We start from the raw sequence: 18377 nt of genomic DNA, 5'->3' as shown, positions 1-18377 counted from the left end.
GAAATATGTTAATTCATCGCGACAATTCTATAAGTATATTTGAGGGATTTTGTTTTAATATTATGTAACTTTTGTTCGTTTCAGTCAATATATTTGCGTTTTGGCAGCATAAAATTTATACGCTATATCTATATTTATACAATATAATATAATAAATAATGAAAAAATAACATAAATTCATTTTCGAAAAACATAAACGTGTATGCTTTCCTAATACCGAAAATACCGGTATTTCGATATCGATAAATAATTGAATACCGCTTTTGAAATACCGGTATTGCAATCTCTAGTTAGTGTGTCTTTATAATTTGATTAACTTGCGAAACATGGAACCTTCTTAAAAAATTAATTTGATAGCGTTGTATGGAAAGGCATAAGGGATTGTTTTCAAAATTATGTTTAATTTGTATATGATGTAATCTTAATAATCTTATTCTAAAACGAGTCACCCAGTCGTACCGAAACAAGACGTCGGAAATGTAGATCTGTATTCTACATTTAAGTCAGTGGACAAACAGAATAGTTAAGGCTATATTTATACTTCAGCTGAGGCATGGTCCAAAAAGATCGTGACTACGCAACGCGCAGATTGTGCAAACACGCGTGCGGAACAAAACATAATTTGTCATAAAAATTCAACATACGTCCATTTAATGTTATGTTTATTGTTATATTAGTTATAATAATATATTCATTTACATGTTTTCTTTTTCGGGTACTTTGACTTTTTTTAGTCATATTTACACGATTTAAGAATATATTCCTCCGACGCCATCACAAAACAAATTTACGTGGTCACATCTCGACTACCTCTTTCCGATTGGCAACGAGTGCGAAATTTCGTTGCACCTGTAGTTGAAAATTATTTGCCGTTTCACTGATGTATGCTCTTAAGTTATGCGGATATACCTAAGTATCAAAGCAAGCACAATAACTCGATTTAGAAAGAATGATTAGGTTGGAGAGACTATCATCCAGATTCCACAGCATGATGATGGATGACATGAAGGTAAAAAGGTTATTTGTCAGTGCCGCATTGATAAAATATAATATATTATATTTGAATAAGCTTGCATACGTACTTAACTAATAAATTGATACATGACGTGTTTTTACGCTCAATTAAATAAAAATATATTATATTAATATCTTCAAAATTCTCTTCGCATTTTCGTATCACGAGACTTGCGTGATGAGTGCCAATAAATCGTAATTACTTCTAAGCAGAAGACGCGGCTGGGATTCCGAAACGAAATCTTTTTCGACAAATTCGATCGCCTAGCGAAGTCGGCGCTGCACGAATTGCCAATAGTGCGTTCCACCGTGTAATACGGACACGCCCATTCTTTGATTGGATACTGAGATTGCGATTAAATTAGATAGTACATAATAAAATCAATAATCGTTAATTACCGTAAATCGTTCACTCCCAATAAAATACCATATCTTAGTCCAAGTTAGATAATATTTTTAAATATTTATTTATTGCAAAATCAGAAAATTTTCTATCCTGAGCTCTCTCTCTCTCTGGACGGTCACACCCAGTCTCTCGGCTTCTTCATGGAGCGGTCCAGGTGCTTATTGCTACGAGGGTTCCTTCATAAACCTCATGTAGGGTTCCTAGATCCATCGCATTTATGGGATCCAAAATCCAAAAATTATAGTAAAATTCTACACATTCTCTCTGTTTATACCGCAGTTGGAAAGACGCGCAACATTGGTTCAATGAAATATTGATATTATGATAGTCAATGTCGGATATATCTACTTGTATACATTGAATGCAATCATGGCGATCCTCTTAAAATCAATACAGGGTCGATTTTGTAGACATGGACCCAATTATAGTTCAATTTGTACATTCGTATTGATTTGTTTTCGCTTATGTGGACATCGCTAAACTTCTTTACATGATACATCTGCCATTGAGACGTTCATAAGTCGTGTAAATTTAAATTTTCTAGCGAGATTAGGACTGTAAATCTCACTTGTATTAATTTTATTAAGACGTGCTATTATTTTTAGACAGGTAACTTAAATACAATGATTCAATATTTCTCATGTCTTTTAAGGTGCTCAGGAGAGTACAGTTACAAGCTGTACGGCAAGGTGTATAAGAGTTATTATTCAATGACCTATATTGATAAAGGGCATCGCTGAAGTTGGATTCTTTAGGCTTCATCTATCTATCCTTCGCCATATATGGGAAGAGCGAGCCGCCTCTCGTGTCTGTGGACTGTTAGACTAAAATTCCTTACGGCCAACCACACAAAACCACTTTTGAATACTAGAAAACATGTGCAATGATGCATGTGCACTTCAGGTTAAAACATAATATATTATATAATATTATATATTGCACACATGTTATTGCTTTATAGTAGGCATAGCAAACAAATCGACTAGTTAAGGGCGGACGTGCTCAGCGTGGGTCAAAATGGAAACCTTTTTTCTATTTTAAAAGCACGATCCTGGACATACCTTAAACGTTGTAGATAATCTATTTGTATAATTTTGAAGCCTTATTATCCTTTGTATTTATTTTAAATTTATTTTATCATTATTCGTAGGATGTTTATCACACTTTAATGGTCAAAGACATAGCTTATAATAAGTATCTTTAGAATTATCTTCAAATGTGTTAATCTTGCCGATTTTTTGAATAATAAAATGCCTAATTCTTGTCAAATTTGGGATCACAGAGATTATCAATAAGTATAATTTTTTATCGTAAATATTTTACTAAAATTATCTCGTTATAAATTGAATACGTGTATTAATTAAGGCGCTAAGTACCAAAAACATAAAAACTGACATTTTATGGAAAAGTGTTCTACATACTAACGCCAATAACTTCAATTATGGTCTAAGTGCCTCAAGCAAGTCAAAAAAATACAGCAAAATATTTAAACCTGTCGACGTTGTAAGTCCGTTGCCCTGTTTTATTTATAATGGTCTAAATAGCACTACAGTGGTCAACCTCATTCAATATAAAATGGCTGACGACGGTGTGTTGACACTTGCGAGTTCTTAATACCTCAAATTATAGAAGCTGCCGTGATTGCTTCACACTGTAAAACCACTTTTTTCAAAAGGTCTGCTTCATGAAATTTTACTGCAATGACTCGGTATTTTGTAACTACAGGCAATACTACTTTTAGGTACTTAGAGCCTTAATTAATACACGTATTCAATTATAGTAATGGTTTTATAAATGCGTTTAAAAATTAATAAATGTAAAAAAATTTAATACCACTGCACAGTTATGTACCGAAATATGACTATATTCCAAAACATTAGAGCTAGAGGTTTAAAAGAACACTATTTTATGTAATAAAAATACTTTTTGCAGTCATCAAATGTTTAAAATAAATATAAAGGATAACAAGGCTTCAAATTATGTAAATAGATTATCTACAACGTTTAAGGAATGTCCAGGATCATGGATTGAAAATGCAATAAAAGTTCCATTTTGACCTACGCTGAGCATGTCCCCCCTTAATATAAAATTATAGTGTATTTTAACCAGTCCGTTAGATTGATAGTTTTTCCAGCGAATGATTTTGAGGTTAGATAATCGATGATCTGATCTAATAATAAAATATAATATTGTTTGGTGTTTAGTAATATAACATTATGTCGAATTGAGTGATAGTAATAATATTTATATATAACATCGTAGAGCTTGACACACGAAATTTATTTGTTGAAAAATAGCAATCGTAGTATACGGTATTTTTGAGCGAGTGAACCTACTCAGTACCCAGGTGGCTGACAAGGCTCTAGCTTGGGGCCCCCGGCTTAGGGAGGGGTGGCGTATGGCGGGTTGACCAATTAAGTGAGATAAACATACACCAGAATTATTCTCTAATATAAAAAGTCGCCTGCGGCGCTATTCCTCAGGCAGTATTTTGTTTTATAATTATTTTTAGTGTGTTTTCTGACTAATAAAAATTACTATTTATCCAATATGGCGAAGGGTCGCATGTTACTTGGCAATTACAAAAGGAGCTATCGTGCTTCATAATACCATGCCGAGTATTAACAGCGCAATAATTCAAGTGGATTTATTTAGAAATACAAAAAAAAATCACTAAAAAATACGATAAGTTTACCTCGCGGAACCCTGGAGTTCCACAGAATACCATTTGGAGAACACTAATGTAGAACATTACATTGGCCATTTCGCTAAACATCCTGGCATGGGAGCCCACTTTAGGATGTGGGGGCCATGCATGTGGTTACTAAAACTTGTGTTTTAGGCTACTATATTGACTGCTTAATAAGGGAATTGCTCTCGTTTGTTCACTGTATTTGCGAAATCGTGTATCTTTCAATTATTATTGAAGCAAATCGATACCTACGTATATTAATTACTTTATTTTTAAAATACCTTATAAATTAAAATCTACTATTTTGCATTTTTTGAGAATACAACTTAATACCAAAAAAATATTATTTTTGTTGAATTTCTATTAAAAGTCGAACCTACTCGTTGTTAAACTTTTAATTTTAAAACAAGCATATTTTTTTAGCAATATATTTCTGCAGATAATCCAATGTTGGACTGACGAATTTATTATCCAACGTACTTTTAATAATAATTAATTATTTTTTTTTTGTTGGTGGTGGACCCTCGAGGAGGCAGTCTCCAAAATTCGCTTATTACATCAAGATATCCCCATGTTTCCAAGTCATCATCATTCCAAATGATGACTGACACAATTTATCAACACGCGATGAATGATGGAAGGAAAACATAGCGTAAGAACAAAGAGCCGCGTACCGTTGAACAAGACCATGTTTTTTTAATATTTGAATACGCTGTTTAATCAAACGATTATGTTACACCTCTACTTTGTGATTTCATTATTATTTATGTTCCAGTCTGTATACCAAATGATCGCATTTCATTGTAACATTAGCATGTTTTTTGTTTTAATTTTTGATCGCATGTTGTTACATTTTATCTTGCGAAGAGGAATATTATTCGTTAGTGGCATGTTACATTGTCTCGAACACTGCTTGATTATGAAGAATTATCCAGAAAAACAAACAAAAATCATTTCTTGAAAAAACTTCTTCAATTTTATCATCGTCATCGTTTGCTATACTGGCCCTTCCAAGAAAGAAGGCAGTAACTCGCAAAATTTGTGAAATTGAGTAATGAGTGCCATGTGTTAAGCGTCAATTACATTGAGCTTCTTTACGAGCTGTTTGTTGGCCAATTTATAATCTGCCTGTAAAGTCGCCCAGTGTAATCATCGAACAAGCTAACAAGCAGGTTGTAAACACTCTACCGAGAAAAGTAGAAAGCCGGTCAACTTTACACGCTACACGCCGGCGTGTGGGACTACTGCGTCTGCGCAGTAGAGCGCAGTAGCAACCTTCGGGTAAAAAAACGAACTACGTTCTGTCAAAATAGTCGCTGGCTTGTGGCTTCTCAGCGAATGGAAAGTTTTGTGTGTAATCATCAAATCGTAGTAGCTGATTCGCCCGCTTTTAAATTCGCCAACAAACAGCTCGTAAAGAAGCCCAATTGACGCTTTAGGTAATTTTGAAAGCTATAATATTCTGTTCACTTTAAAATTAGTATTATCACTAAAATACCGTTAAAATCCTTAGTGAAAAAATAGACATCTGCTAAAACGATACACATTTCTTAGCAAAAAGCCAGTCGCATCTATTTATTGCGGTTACTGCTTGTTTATTATTAAATCTTACTAATAAGTTTGTATTTTAACATCCTACTAATAAGAAATATCACAGTTTTTTTATTAATTCACAGTACTAATATTGAAGAAGAAAAAACACATTATGTCATTTATCTCGAAAGTGTGTGAGAGTTAGTTACTGCCTTCTTCCTTGGATGGGCAGTATAACTCCACCGCCCGCTTCGTATCATGTATAAGTTCACTTGGTGTAACTGAATATAAGAACCCTTTTAATATGACTAGACAGTAGAAAGACAAAGGACGTAACAATCAGTTTTTTCAAAATAGATTTTATTGGATAATAACGTTGTACTCGACGAAATATACGTTGTGCTTACTAAAGGATGTAAGCTGCAAACGCCGATTTATTATCTAAATTTAGCTGACAATTAAAAAAAAAGATTTAAGTGAAGTGGGAAAACGATTCAACCATCATATTTGTTGTTTTTTTTTTAATTAAATCAATAATTGATATTTGATTAGGCATATAAAACCAAATTATTAATTATCATTCACTTCAAGGTTCAACTTTATCTTTGACCGAAAACCGCAACGAAAACGTTTGTGCCTCCTGTAAAATTTGATTTGTGTGGATTACGTCCTTTTTCCATCCTACAGTCGATTGCTGTGAGCATCCCACGAAGAAACTCTTTAAGTCGACCGACTGCTGGCAGAATATAATATATACAGACTGTGCCAATTAAACCTTCAATCTAAAAATGTCCACATTTAAAGCTTTTCCTGCAAAACTTATGAACTAATTCTATAATTTTATTATCCAAAATAGTGTAGATAATATTACTCCATTTAACTGCATTATTATTTATTTAATTATTATGACCTATATTTTTTTTAAATATTTTTTTTATCTCTATCTCCTAAACATTGTTTAGCCAGATTGGAGGGCATTTTGCGTGCCGTGACGTTACGTAACTCATTACACTATAAAAATATGGTTAGTTTTTAATAATGCTGAGTGATTTTATATATTATGTAAATAATATACTTAAAAGTATATAAGGATCTTAACATTTCAGTTGTGCCTTGCAGTAAATCATTTAGTGAAATAGTTTTATGTATATTGAGGAAGGTGGTTTGCTTCTCGCTTTCATAAAATAAATAAATACATACTTACAAGTTACTACTTTGTTGTCAATAACTTCGAATGGAAACTGCTGGAGAAACGTACAAGCAATTTGTTCTTCATTCTCTATTAGTCTCACAATGGATCAATGTTCGCATCACGTAAGCAGTAAACTTAAAGCAGTTGTGCACCACATTTTCGGAATACATTAGTTAGAAGTCGTTCATGCAAAAATCGATAATACAAACTATCATTATGGCAGTATATATTGAGACCAACAGGCGATGAGGTCCATTGAAAGCAGTATAGTACTGGAACCTAACCGGGAATAGAAGCCGGAGGTGAAATAAGAAACTTGTGCCATACACATTGGACATTTGGTTGTTGCGAGTACTCTTAGCTTCTCGACATACCTAATGAATTTCATACCGTCACTGTTCTGGCAGAAAACACTAATTCGAAAAAATTACATATTGAGTTAGTACCAAAATGTTCCTTATTTCAAACTTTACCGTCTGGAAACCTTCTTAATAAATAAACAGTCTTTATTTTAAAGTCATCCTTTTTACGATTACTTGATAAACTCACATGATAGACCATTATTTCAAACATTTTAACAACTTCAAAGTCAAATTACTCTAAACTAGTATTCTCCAGTTGGTGTGTTTTGCCAGAACAGAGACGATACATACAATGCAATTGCAAGAATTAGTGCAAATCGATTTATTTTTCTTCTGGTCAATAATGAAGTTACATCGTGATATACCTACTAGTGACATCAGTATATTTTATAAAGATGAAACTAATATTTGTATGAAGATAACTAGCGTTACACTTAAAAATAAGAAACACTATAATACAAAAATAATATTTATAATAAACTAAATATAATATTGTGCATTGTTTTGAAATATTTGTATGATGATTACTAACTATCGTTGCATTTTGGAGAAACAAAAAAAGATTTAAAGTGGACATAATATAATAAAATTAAAATAATATGTTTTTGTAGATCTAAACATGATTATTTTTCAGATTATTTTGAAACTATATGGTTAAATCCTAGAATTTATGTGAGGTTTTTATTTTCACTTGAACCTCCGTTGAACATGCAGTCTTCGTCTCTGTCTGAATTATATGGTTCTCTTACCGTTTATAACTAAATAAAAACAATTAACGCCCGGATACATTTAGTTTTTAAATATAATCTAAACACACGAATATTACACTGAATGGCCTCAAATCGCCCCCATTATTGTGTAATCCTGCACACCACGTATGTGGTTCCACGCGCTGTTCTATGGGAGATATCGAATTGTTTTTTGGCGAAAACTGGCAACCGTCGATTCTCGCTGGTTTCGTGCGCCTGTTTTTGAAAACGTTCGTTGTATTTTTTTAGTTTGTGGCTTGGACAATATGGAATATCCTTTTGAGAAAACAAACTAGCTCTTTTTGTCTGCAGTCCATTAGCGTGCGATTCGCTTTTTAACGATCGTGCCGTGTTTGTTTTTCTTACCTATACGTATCGCAACTAAATAATGTTTGACTTTGAAATTCTTCGGACATGCAAATACATAATAATTAGCATTTTCGTTTATTTTTTATTGTACTCTGTAAATTTAGCGTTTGCTTAGATTTTTAACAAATACTTGTTATCGTATTGACATTGTCTATTCAACGGCCGTAGAAAAAATGTGAAAATACTTCAAAGTTCACGCTTAATGTTTGCTTAAAACCAAACATTGTTTTTTTTGAAATTCATAATTATCTTAAAATATCAACTACTTACTGTTCATCTTATATACTTACAAGCAAATTACTGATCCTACTTATTAAGGGGGGACATGCTCGTCGAAGGTCAAAATTGAGTTTTTATTGTATTTTCAAACCATGATCCTGGACACTCCTTAAACGTTGTAGATAATCTATTTATATAATTTTGAAGTCTTATTATCCTTTATAGTTATTTTAAACATTTGATGACTGCATGAAGTATTTTTGTTACATAAAATAGTATTCTTTTAAACCTCTCGCTCTAATGTTTTAGAATATAGTCATATTTCAGTACGTCCATGTGAGGTGGTGTTAAGATTTTTTACATTTATTAATTTTTAAACGCATTTATAAAACCATTAGCATAATTTATTACGAGATAATTTTTGTAAAATATTCACGATAAAAAATTATATTGATAATCTCTGTGATCCCAAATTTGACAAGAATTTGGCATTTTATTATTCAAAAAATCGGCAAGATTAACACATTTGAAGATGATTCTAAAGATATTTATTATAAGCTATGTCTTTGGCCATTCAAGTGCAATAAACATTTTATGAATAATGATTGCTTTATAATAATTATTGACCTAATAATAAGGTAGTGTTTTTTTGAAATACGCCATTTCTTTTGTCATTCCCCAGTGGTTAAGCTACAACATACGGCCGTAGCCATAAATTGAAAAACTATAATTGAAGTAGGAAGTAAAATGATATTGATGCGCGTGTTTGAACATGTACCGTTTAAAAAAAAATAAAAAATAAATCGGTTAAGTACATGTTCAAACACGCGCGTTAACATAATTTTACTCCCTAATTTAATTATAGTTTGTCATTTTATGGCTACGGCCGTATGTTGTAGCTTAACCACTAGGGAATGACAAAAGAAATGGCGTATTTCGAAAAAACACTACCTTATTCTTAGGTCAATAATTATTATAAAGCAATCATTATTCATAAGATTTTTATCACACTTGAATGGTCAAAGACATAGCTTATTATAAGTATCTTTAGAATCTTCTTCAAATGTGTTAATCTTGCCGATTTTTTGAATAATAAAATGCCTAATTCTTGTCAAATTTGGGATCACAGAGATTATCAAAATATTTTTTTATCGTGAATATTTTACAAAAATTATCTCGTAATAAATTATACTAATGGTTTTATAAATGCGTTTAAAAATTAATAAATGTAAAAAATCTTAACACCACTGCACAGTTATGTACCGAAATATGACTATATTCTAAAACATTAGAGCGAGAGGTTTAAAAGAATACTATTTTATGTAACAAAAATACTTTATGCAGTCATCAAATGTTTAAAATAACTATAAAGGATAATAAGGCTTCAAAATTATATAAATAGATTATCTACAACGTTTAAGGAGTGTCCAGGATCATGGTTTGAAAATACAATAAAAACTCAATTTTGACCTTCGACGAGCATGTCCCCCCTTAAGGAAGCCTAAACGGTGATGGAGGGTAATATTGGTATGACAATACAAATAATTTAGAAAGCCTTAAATGCAAGTCTTTATCTTTATATTGTTATTAAGACAATCTGGAATTCTGTAGTTTTCACTGTACTGTTCGAATAAAACTATTGTTCGAATAGGTACTTTATTTTTATATATTTGTACATAATTAAGTATTGTGTCCTATGCCGAACGTGGCACCTCTCTGAAATCCTACAATACTCTTGTATTCCTCTGTAGCTCTGTTCAATGGAATTAAAAATAATCTGGATATTTTTAGTTTCATCGATTTAATATCACAGTGAATAGGAAAACTGAATAGTTAAGGCTATACCTCAGCTGAGGCATGGTCTAAAAAGATCGTGACTAGGCGATGCGCGGATTGTGCAAATTACGCGAGCCGAACGAAATATAATTTGTCATAAAAATTCAACATGCGTCCTTTTTATGTTATGTTTATTATTATATTAGTAATATTAATAGTATATTCATTGACATGTTTTCTTTTTTAAGTACATTGTAAAAGTGTTTTTTTAGTCATATTTACACTATTTAAGAATATATTCCTCCGACGCCATCACAAAACAAATTGACGTGCAAACAGGTCGACTATCGCTCTTCGAATGGCAACGCGGCCGAAATTTCGTTCCACATACAGTTCAAAATTATTTGCCGTTTCACTTATGTACGCTCTTAATTAATATATAGTTGAATATTTTAATGAATTATTGGTTGGCATTTTATACAGTCTTTTGGCATGGTTTGGTACGTTACGGCTTTTTAAAAAAAACCTCTGACGAATAAAGAAAATTCGAAAAAATGTTAGGTAAATAAGTTACCCATGGAAATATGTACCTGTCTATTATATAAGTACCTATTTTATTTTTAGCTCTAATAATATTTCGTCTTATTGTAACGTTTGGCACACGCAGGCAGAAAATCTATAAATATTTCGATTTTTTTGCGTTTCAGTAAATACCTACAGACCCTTAAAAATTGTCATTTATCTTCGAGTTACCTATGCAATAGCATCTAATACTTTCATCTTATATATGTATATGCTATGTTATTTTATTCGATCTATATAATAATGCACAAATTAGAAGAGACTACATTGTCACTAAACATAGCTGCTCAATAAAATTTTAAATCGGTTGTATTGGCCGAAAGAGCTTATTCTTAACGAGTTGAAATTGGCTGAAAGAGCTATAAAAAAGCTTTCGACTTTCATTGTAAACGGAATCTGTTAAATGTAACGAAAAATCATAAAAACAATATCGAAATCTCACGAAAACGAATATTCTTGATTTCGATAATTCTCGATTCTCCAGAAATCAAAAGATTTAACAAATTATAAGCTCTACAAGGCTTAATTTGATATGTTATTATATAAATTATTAACACAATAAATTATCAATCAAGAATAAAGATGTATTCAAAGAATTTATTTTGTATTTAGATATCATACAATTTAGATATTATCTACTGACATATTTATTTAATTTTTATTATTTTTATTTTACAGAGATGGCAAAGACGATGGTTCGTGCTCTACGACGACGGCGAACTCACCTATTCACTGGATGAACATGTAAGTCTGAATTCTTTGAAATTTTAACATTTTTATGCTAATTATTTTTAATATGCAAATATCACGTCGTTGAATTCAAAACAAAACTAATCTTGTTATCAACATACTTCAGTGTGGATTTAGATTGTTGACTATCCATTTTTAAATACTTTAATAAAGTAAGACTGTAGAATATATATTCTGTAAAGTGCCCCACTCTTCTGGTTACCTTGCACTGAAATGCTGAGAAAGCCACTAGTCGAAATTTCAATTAGAAGTGTGGTGTATCTAACAACAAAGATTTCCACGTGACCAGTCTGCCCAACAATTGTAATTGATTATACAGAAGTTTTACAATACTTAATGATTTTTAAGAGGACTTATTATACAATGCTTACATTCATTCATTTACTTCCCTCAGAAACTGTGCGGGTTGAATTTACATTACATGGTCAGATTGCCCTTAAAACGTGTTACATGGAACGGTTAGCGTAATGAATTACTCGGACATATTATGTACAAGAATATTGATAATTTTTCAGGTCCATCTATGTTACCAAACAATGTTAACTACAATAATCCATCCCATACTGGGGAATTACTAAATGTCTTTGAAGATTTTTGACTTTGAAACAACGAAATTCCTCAATATAATTAATTGGACTAATATCTCTTACGCAATTCTCAATACGAAAGCATAAGGAAAAACTGTAGTATGTAAAATACTAATGGTTTTAATATTTAAAACAATGTTCTTTGTTTGTTAGCTTGCCATAATTGCATTAAATTTGGTACTGGAATATTTTCTATATAAACGTTAACTATCTACATTCATTGTGGGGCTTTTTAGATACAATTTATTCATAATATAACATGAATATAAATTTTCGCGTTCAAATGCCCAAATGATAAGCTTTTGCTGCTGTCAAATAACAGCTCTTTTCTTGGATTAAATATATAAATAGTGGCTGTAATGATAAATAAACGGAAGCTTTAAATCCTCTTTTATAAATGACAACTTTCATGGTTTTGAATATGATGCTTTTGGGATACTTATATTGTCACTAATAAGATCAAGGATGTGTTTGTGGAAATATTGTTGTCGCGAATATTATTGATATGTGAAAGTTCTCTCAAATAATTTATAATTTAGTTTCCAATACACCCAAGACTTGTGGTATTTTTGACGTATGATTTAGTAGCTGTAACATTAAATAATTAAAAGGAATTAAATATGAAAAAAATACCTCCATAAATTCTTCCGGTGGCAAGGGATATCTATAATAATTGACGTTTTATTGAAAGTATGCTATTGAAAAAACTACATACGTAACTGCTACTCGTACATACATACCCAACATTGCAATTATTTGAATTTCGATGGATTGTATGGTGTGTCATATTTCTAAGTTTACTTAAGCCTCTATTCTGTAAATATTTACATTTATAATTACAATTAGTATATATTATATAATATGAAAAACAAAACAGAACCTTTGGTATAAGTATACCTTATTATAATTGCTCAAAATCATGAGCTATTATTACATAGTAATTTTTTGAATATTTCTGGGAGTGCTCCGCACCTATAATACATATAGACCGTACGCCACTGGTACATATACTTTATTTTTATTAATGTTTTTTAATGTTGGTTTACGTATTAACCTACAGTATACGAAAAAAGCTCTTGTAAGACTATTTCAATACATGTTTAACGTTTCCATTTTTGCTCAGTGCGTATTTAATAACATCCACAGATAAATTGTTTGAATGAATGCTTTTGTAAATACAATATTATTATTCTCAGTGGTTTACCGCAGACAAATTCCAATAATTTTAATGCTTTGCTAGCAATAACTTCTTGTATGTTTCAAGTCTCATTTGATGTACACTAGCCTAAGTGCACCGTAAATTCTCTATTTATATCTGTACCCCTGAGGCAGTGTGTCGTATGTTAGTATGATGCAGAAAATGAATTGGGTAATTTTTTTTTTATATTCCAATAGATTTGTGTTTTGTACTATTCCATTTGAGTCGGTTTCTTGCGACCTGGGTTTCGCCTTTCGGCATCTTCATGCACTTTGTGCACCAGTGGCGAAGGGTGGAGGCAGGCTGTTAAAATCCGCCATAAATAGTGCACACTAAACTTTGTCAATCATACGTATTTGTTTTCATTGAAATAATACTACATTTTACAGATGGTGGTGGTTAGTTTTTAAAGTTCAATTAAACTCTGCGAAAACCAAGCAATAATGAATAATAGTAAAAAAAATACTCATCTATCTATAAAATATCTAAAATTATGCAATTTTATTTTATAGATAGAATAATATTTTTTATCTATTATAGTTTGGTTAAGGCAGGGCTTAATGAATTTAAAAAAAATGAACCAACAATATGTGTAATTTGTATTATTAATCCAACGAAAACAAATAAGTATCAATGAAAAAGTTTAATGTACATAATTTATGGCGGATCTTACAGCCTACCTCCACTCTTCGCTGTGCACTCACCAAAAGGTAAAAACACACTGACAATGAATGCAATTGATTCTAACTTATATAACAAATTAATCCAATAAAGTATGTAAAAACTTTATCACCTATCTATTAAGTCAAGGATCTTAATAAAAATATAACCAACAAATTAAATTATAAATAATTGATAAAGTGTAAAAAAGCCATATCACTAATAATATAATCAATAGGTGTATACTACGTCAAGAACCTAATAATAGATCATTAAATAATAATCAATAAATAGTACATTCAAGAGGTATAAAATCGTCAATACTACGAATTTAATGGCATTAATTAATGAGATTTATCATTAATACCTATCAGTCTTTAAAAAGTTATATTTGTTAAACTTTTAGTTTAAAAATATTATATGTAAAGTATATATTATTTTTAGTCTATTCTAGGGAACGCAGAATTAATGGCAACTGAAATACCTAACGGATGTGGAGTTACAAGCAACCGATCTCGAGTGTGGAAGAATATGGGATAAACTTAAATACGTGTTGAGAATACGTCATTCTAAGCTTGTCCTTCGTTCTGACAACTGTTATCGGTTTATGCACCGACGCTCATTCAATATTAGTGTATTTGTAGATTAGTGTTGCAATACACACTATTGCATGTATATAGTGTGTTTCATTGTCTTAGAAAACTCTGCTTCAAAATGTGTAAGTATCAAAATTCTATTTAATAATCTGTTCTGTGGTCTTTTCATAAGAAAAAGAGAAATTGGACCGATGCCTACACTGACCCTTAGAGATCTAAGTATATTATATTATCGTGTTTCTTTAAGAGCGTACATAAGTGAAACGGCAAATAATTTTCAACAGTATGTGGAACGAAATTTCGCAGTCCTCGCCAGTCGGATAGCTATAGTCGACCTGTTCGCACGTCAATTTGTTTTGTGATGGCGTCGGAGGAATATATTCTTAAATCGTGTAAAGATGACTAAAAACGTTCCGCATGTACTTGAAAAAGAAAACATGTCAATGAATATACTATTATTACGAATATAATAATAAACATAACATTAAAAGGACGCATGTTGAATTTTTATGACAAATTATATTTCGTTCAGCTCGCGTTATTTGCACAATCCGCGCATTGCCTAGTCACGATCTTTTTAGACCATACCTCAGCTGAAGTATATGGTATAAGTTACAATGAGCAATTTTATAAGAGATAAAAATACTTTTATTATTTATATTATATCGAATTTGTTACGGCAAAAGAATGTATGTGACAATTTGCAACTTGAATGGATAGCAAAATGAAGTAAGCACGTAAAAATTTAGTGGGTTTTGAATTTTTGTTTTTAACTAATGCCCTACCAAAATAATAATTATTACTTCGGCATTGAATATGTAACTCATGAAGTCCGTCTTCTTGAACGACGAATATAAATTTTTAAATAATTTAACAATAATAAACACCATAACTACCTAATTAATTTTCACCAAAATGTCCCTTACTAACTTTTTGTACTAGCAAATGTCCATAATATCTCCATAATGGCAACATATTATCTACGTATTATATAAAACGTGAATGCCATATTTAATAAATTTCCTTATAAGCTAATAAAAACGCACCTGATCGTTTAACTTAAAATCAGGTAATAATATTGAAGAAGAAAAAAACATCTTTAATTATTATGATTCCATGTTATGTTTATTTTATTCATAACTGTTTGTTAAATTCAGTTCGCTGGTTATCGTGCTTCTAAAATATGTTTGTGAAATCGATAAAACAAACAAAACCCGCTACATTAATCGTATTACAAGAAATTTGTGTTACCAATAAAAATAAATATTTGAAAATCACAGGTTTTTATATTTCAAAAATTAGTTTTTATTAGACATCGTAAAATTTTAGAGGGTCACAAACTTAAATTTATTTTATTTGTATACATTATTACAATCTTCTAAATAATGATTGTATAGTAGTAAACGTGGATACTTACGTGGTTTGTATTGTGATAAGGCAGGTCTGGCCAACCAGTGAATACAATCAGATTATTTTGATTTTCGTTTTTTTACATTTACATTTTTTCATTTCCCACATCTTGAAAATAATTAAAATATTTTTGAAAATAGAATGAGCAACTAAATGTACTTACAGTAACATTTTAAGTAAGCTCATTCAGTATGAATAATAAAAAGTGAGAACAGAATAAACCATCAAATATTTTTTTTATTCATTCCAAATAAAACTATTTGTGTTTATTTTACCTACGCCCATTAAAACATACCTGTTTCTATAGCCAGTGTGCCATAAGTCCAGTTTTAATGAAAATGAGTTAAGTACAGATCTGTAGGTAGAGGAAGGACATATTCATCTGGCATTGCGGCCACAACGAAATCACTTTACAACCGTATTAGTGTTGTCTAATGTTTAACAACTTAGTATTGATATATTTCTTTTTTATACAATACTGTTTTAATAATATTTCTGTATTTCTAAATGTCATTTTGTGAACGTCTTAAATTAATAATTTTTAATGTTCACTATATGTAAAAATAAAAAAAAAATGAATTGAAAGTTACGACACAAACACCTAAATGAGTCGCCTGTACTGCCACAAGAATCTAACACCATTGTACCTGGCGTATCACACATTTAAAAGTTAATTTACCTTTTGATTCTATCGATAACACGACGTTTATAAAATTATAAAGTTTTAAGTTCATTAATATAAAGCGTTTTCCTGATAATGTTATTTTTAGACTTACGCTTGGTAAACGTGTTATATATATACGTATTAAAACGTGTAAACGTATTATATATAATATGCTAAATATACCTAGGTACATCTTAATATTTATTATATTATTAGTTTATTACACTCTTAATAATGATGTGATAAACAAAATAACTACCGCATGTGTTAATTTCCTATCACACTCCAGCATCGTAGTATATAGAGCAAGCAAAAAGGTGCGCCATTTTTCTCGGCTTAGCCCCGCGTCCTGTATGAGACAACGCGTAGATCGCTTTCCCATTCTCCTCCCTGGAGGGTGAGATAGGTATGGTCATCCACGGTTACCGAATCCTTTTGGCCATGTCATAGTATTGAGCAGCATCGAACCCAGTCACGTAAAGCGGATTTTTGTCCATATCATATATCGTCACCGTTCAGGCAAAAGTCACCAACCCTAAAAACATAGTTTTGAGATATCGCAATTTGAAAGTTTGAAAATGCAGGAAAAATCAGATTTAAATTTTTTTAAGGTTTTATCTACATTACATTATTTTCTCATGTGTTCTTAATAATTTCTTTAAGGTACTTTTACTTTTTGATGCTAATTAAAACATCTAGAAGGTTTTGAAGGAGGTAAGGTAGCTCAATTATGGTTTGGTGACTTTTGCTTGTTAATAATCTGACCAAAGCGATCTTATTATAACAAGCTAAGGTAAACTATTCCTGTTTGGTTATTTTTGCGTATTTCAGACAAGTGTTAGAAGTTTTCAAATGACAAATCAGTAAAACTCACCATCCATAGTATAGTGACTTTTGCTTGTATATTTATAACGAAGGATTTATATTTTTAGAGTCAATAATGTCTATTCACCTATAATGACTTTTGCTTGTTAAGATTTTATCGAAAGTCACTTAGTGGAAAACAAATAATTCGGATTTAAGCAACATTTTACTAACTAATATACCGTGGTGACTTTTGCATCTTAAAGAACATAATTTTACGCTTTGTGTGACATACTCAACTCAAAACTGCCATTTTCAGGGTTGGTGACTTTTGCCTGAACGGTGACGATATATGTGTATATATATGATCATATACATCACCAAGAGACCCTACGTGTCAGTTTATAAACTCGAGCGTTTGTAACACGGTCACTGGTACAATCGCCCAACAACCCGGCCCGATCAACCTATAATATGCGTAATATGTATTGTTAATCCAACGAAAATAAATACCTAAGTATGAATGAAAAAGTGTGCACATTTTTTTCGTATCAAAGTATACCAAAACTATTATGGTTTAATTGATTTTTCAAAACTAACCATCACCATCTGTAAATTGAAGTCTTGTTTCAATAAAAACAAATACGTATGATTAACAAAGTTTAAATTGTGGACTATTTATGGTGTATCAACAGCCTAACTTCACCCTTCGCCACGGACACCGATATACCTACTCACCATTTTGTGATAGAATAATACATATACGTATTTTTTTAGTAAACACATTCTTGTTTACTGGTCATATTCTTTTCTA

The 18377-nt window shown here is 31.1% G+C and overlaps 1 protein-coding gene across 4 annotated transcripts in view; it reads left to right on the top strand.

The window, feature by feature from the left end:
• Positions 1-18377, top strand: part of osp (myosin phosphatase Rho interacting protein outspread) — a 719850-nt gene that overhangs the window by 449957 nt on the left and 251516 nt on the right. For all 4 annotated transcript variants that reach the window (XM_085957975.1, XM_085957972.1, XM_085957973.1 and 1 more), the window contains exon 3: positions 11573-11638. In XM_085957975.1, coding sequence (XP_085814101.1) covers positions 11573-11638 — 66 coding nt within the window. The remainder of the gene's footprint in view (positions 1-11572; positions 11639-18377) is intronic.

The sequence above is a fragment of the Rhyacophila brunnea genome, unplaced genomic scaffold (assembly GCF_057557595.1).
Source record: "Rhyacophila brunnea isolate RB1 unplaced genomic scaffold, BYU_Rbru_1.0 scaffold_7, whole genome shotgun sequence".
Classification (NCBI taxonomy): domain Eukaryota; kingdom Metazoa; phylum Arthropoda; class Insecta; order Trichoptera; family Rhyacophilidae; genus Rhyacophila; species Rhyacophila brunnea.
Note: the sequence above shows the minus strand (reverse complement) of the source record. Positions and strands in the feature narration are given on the sequence as shown.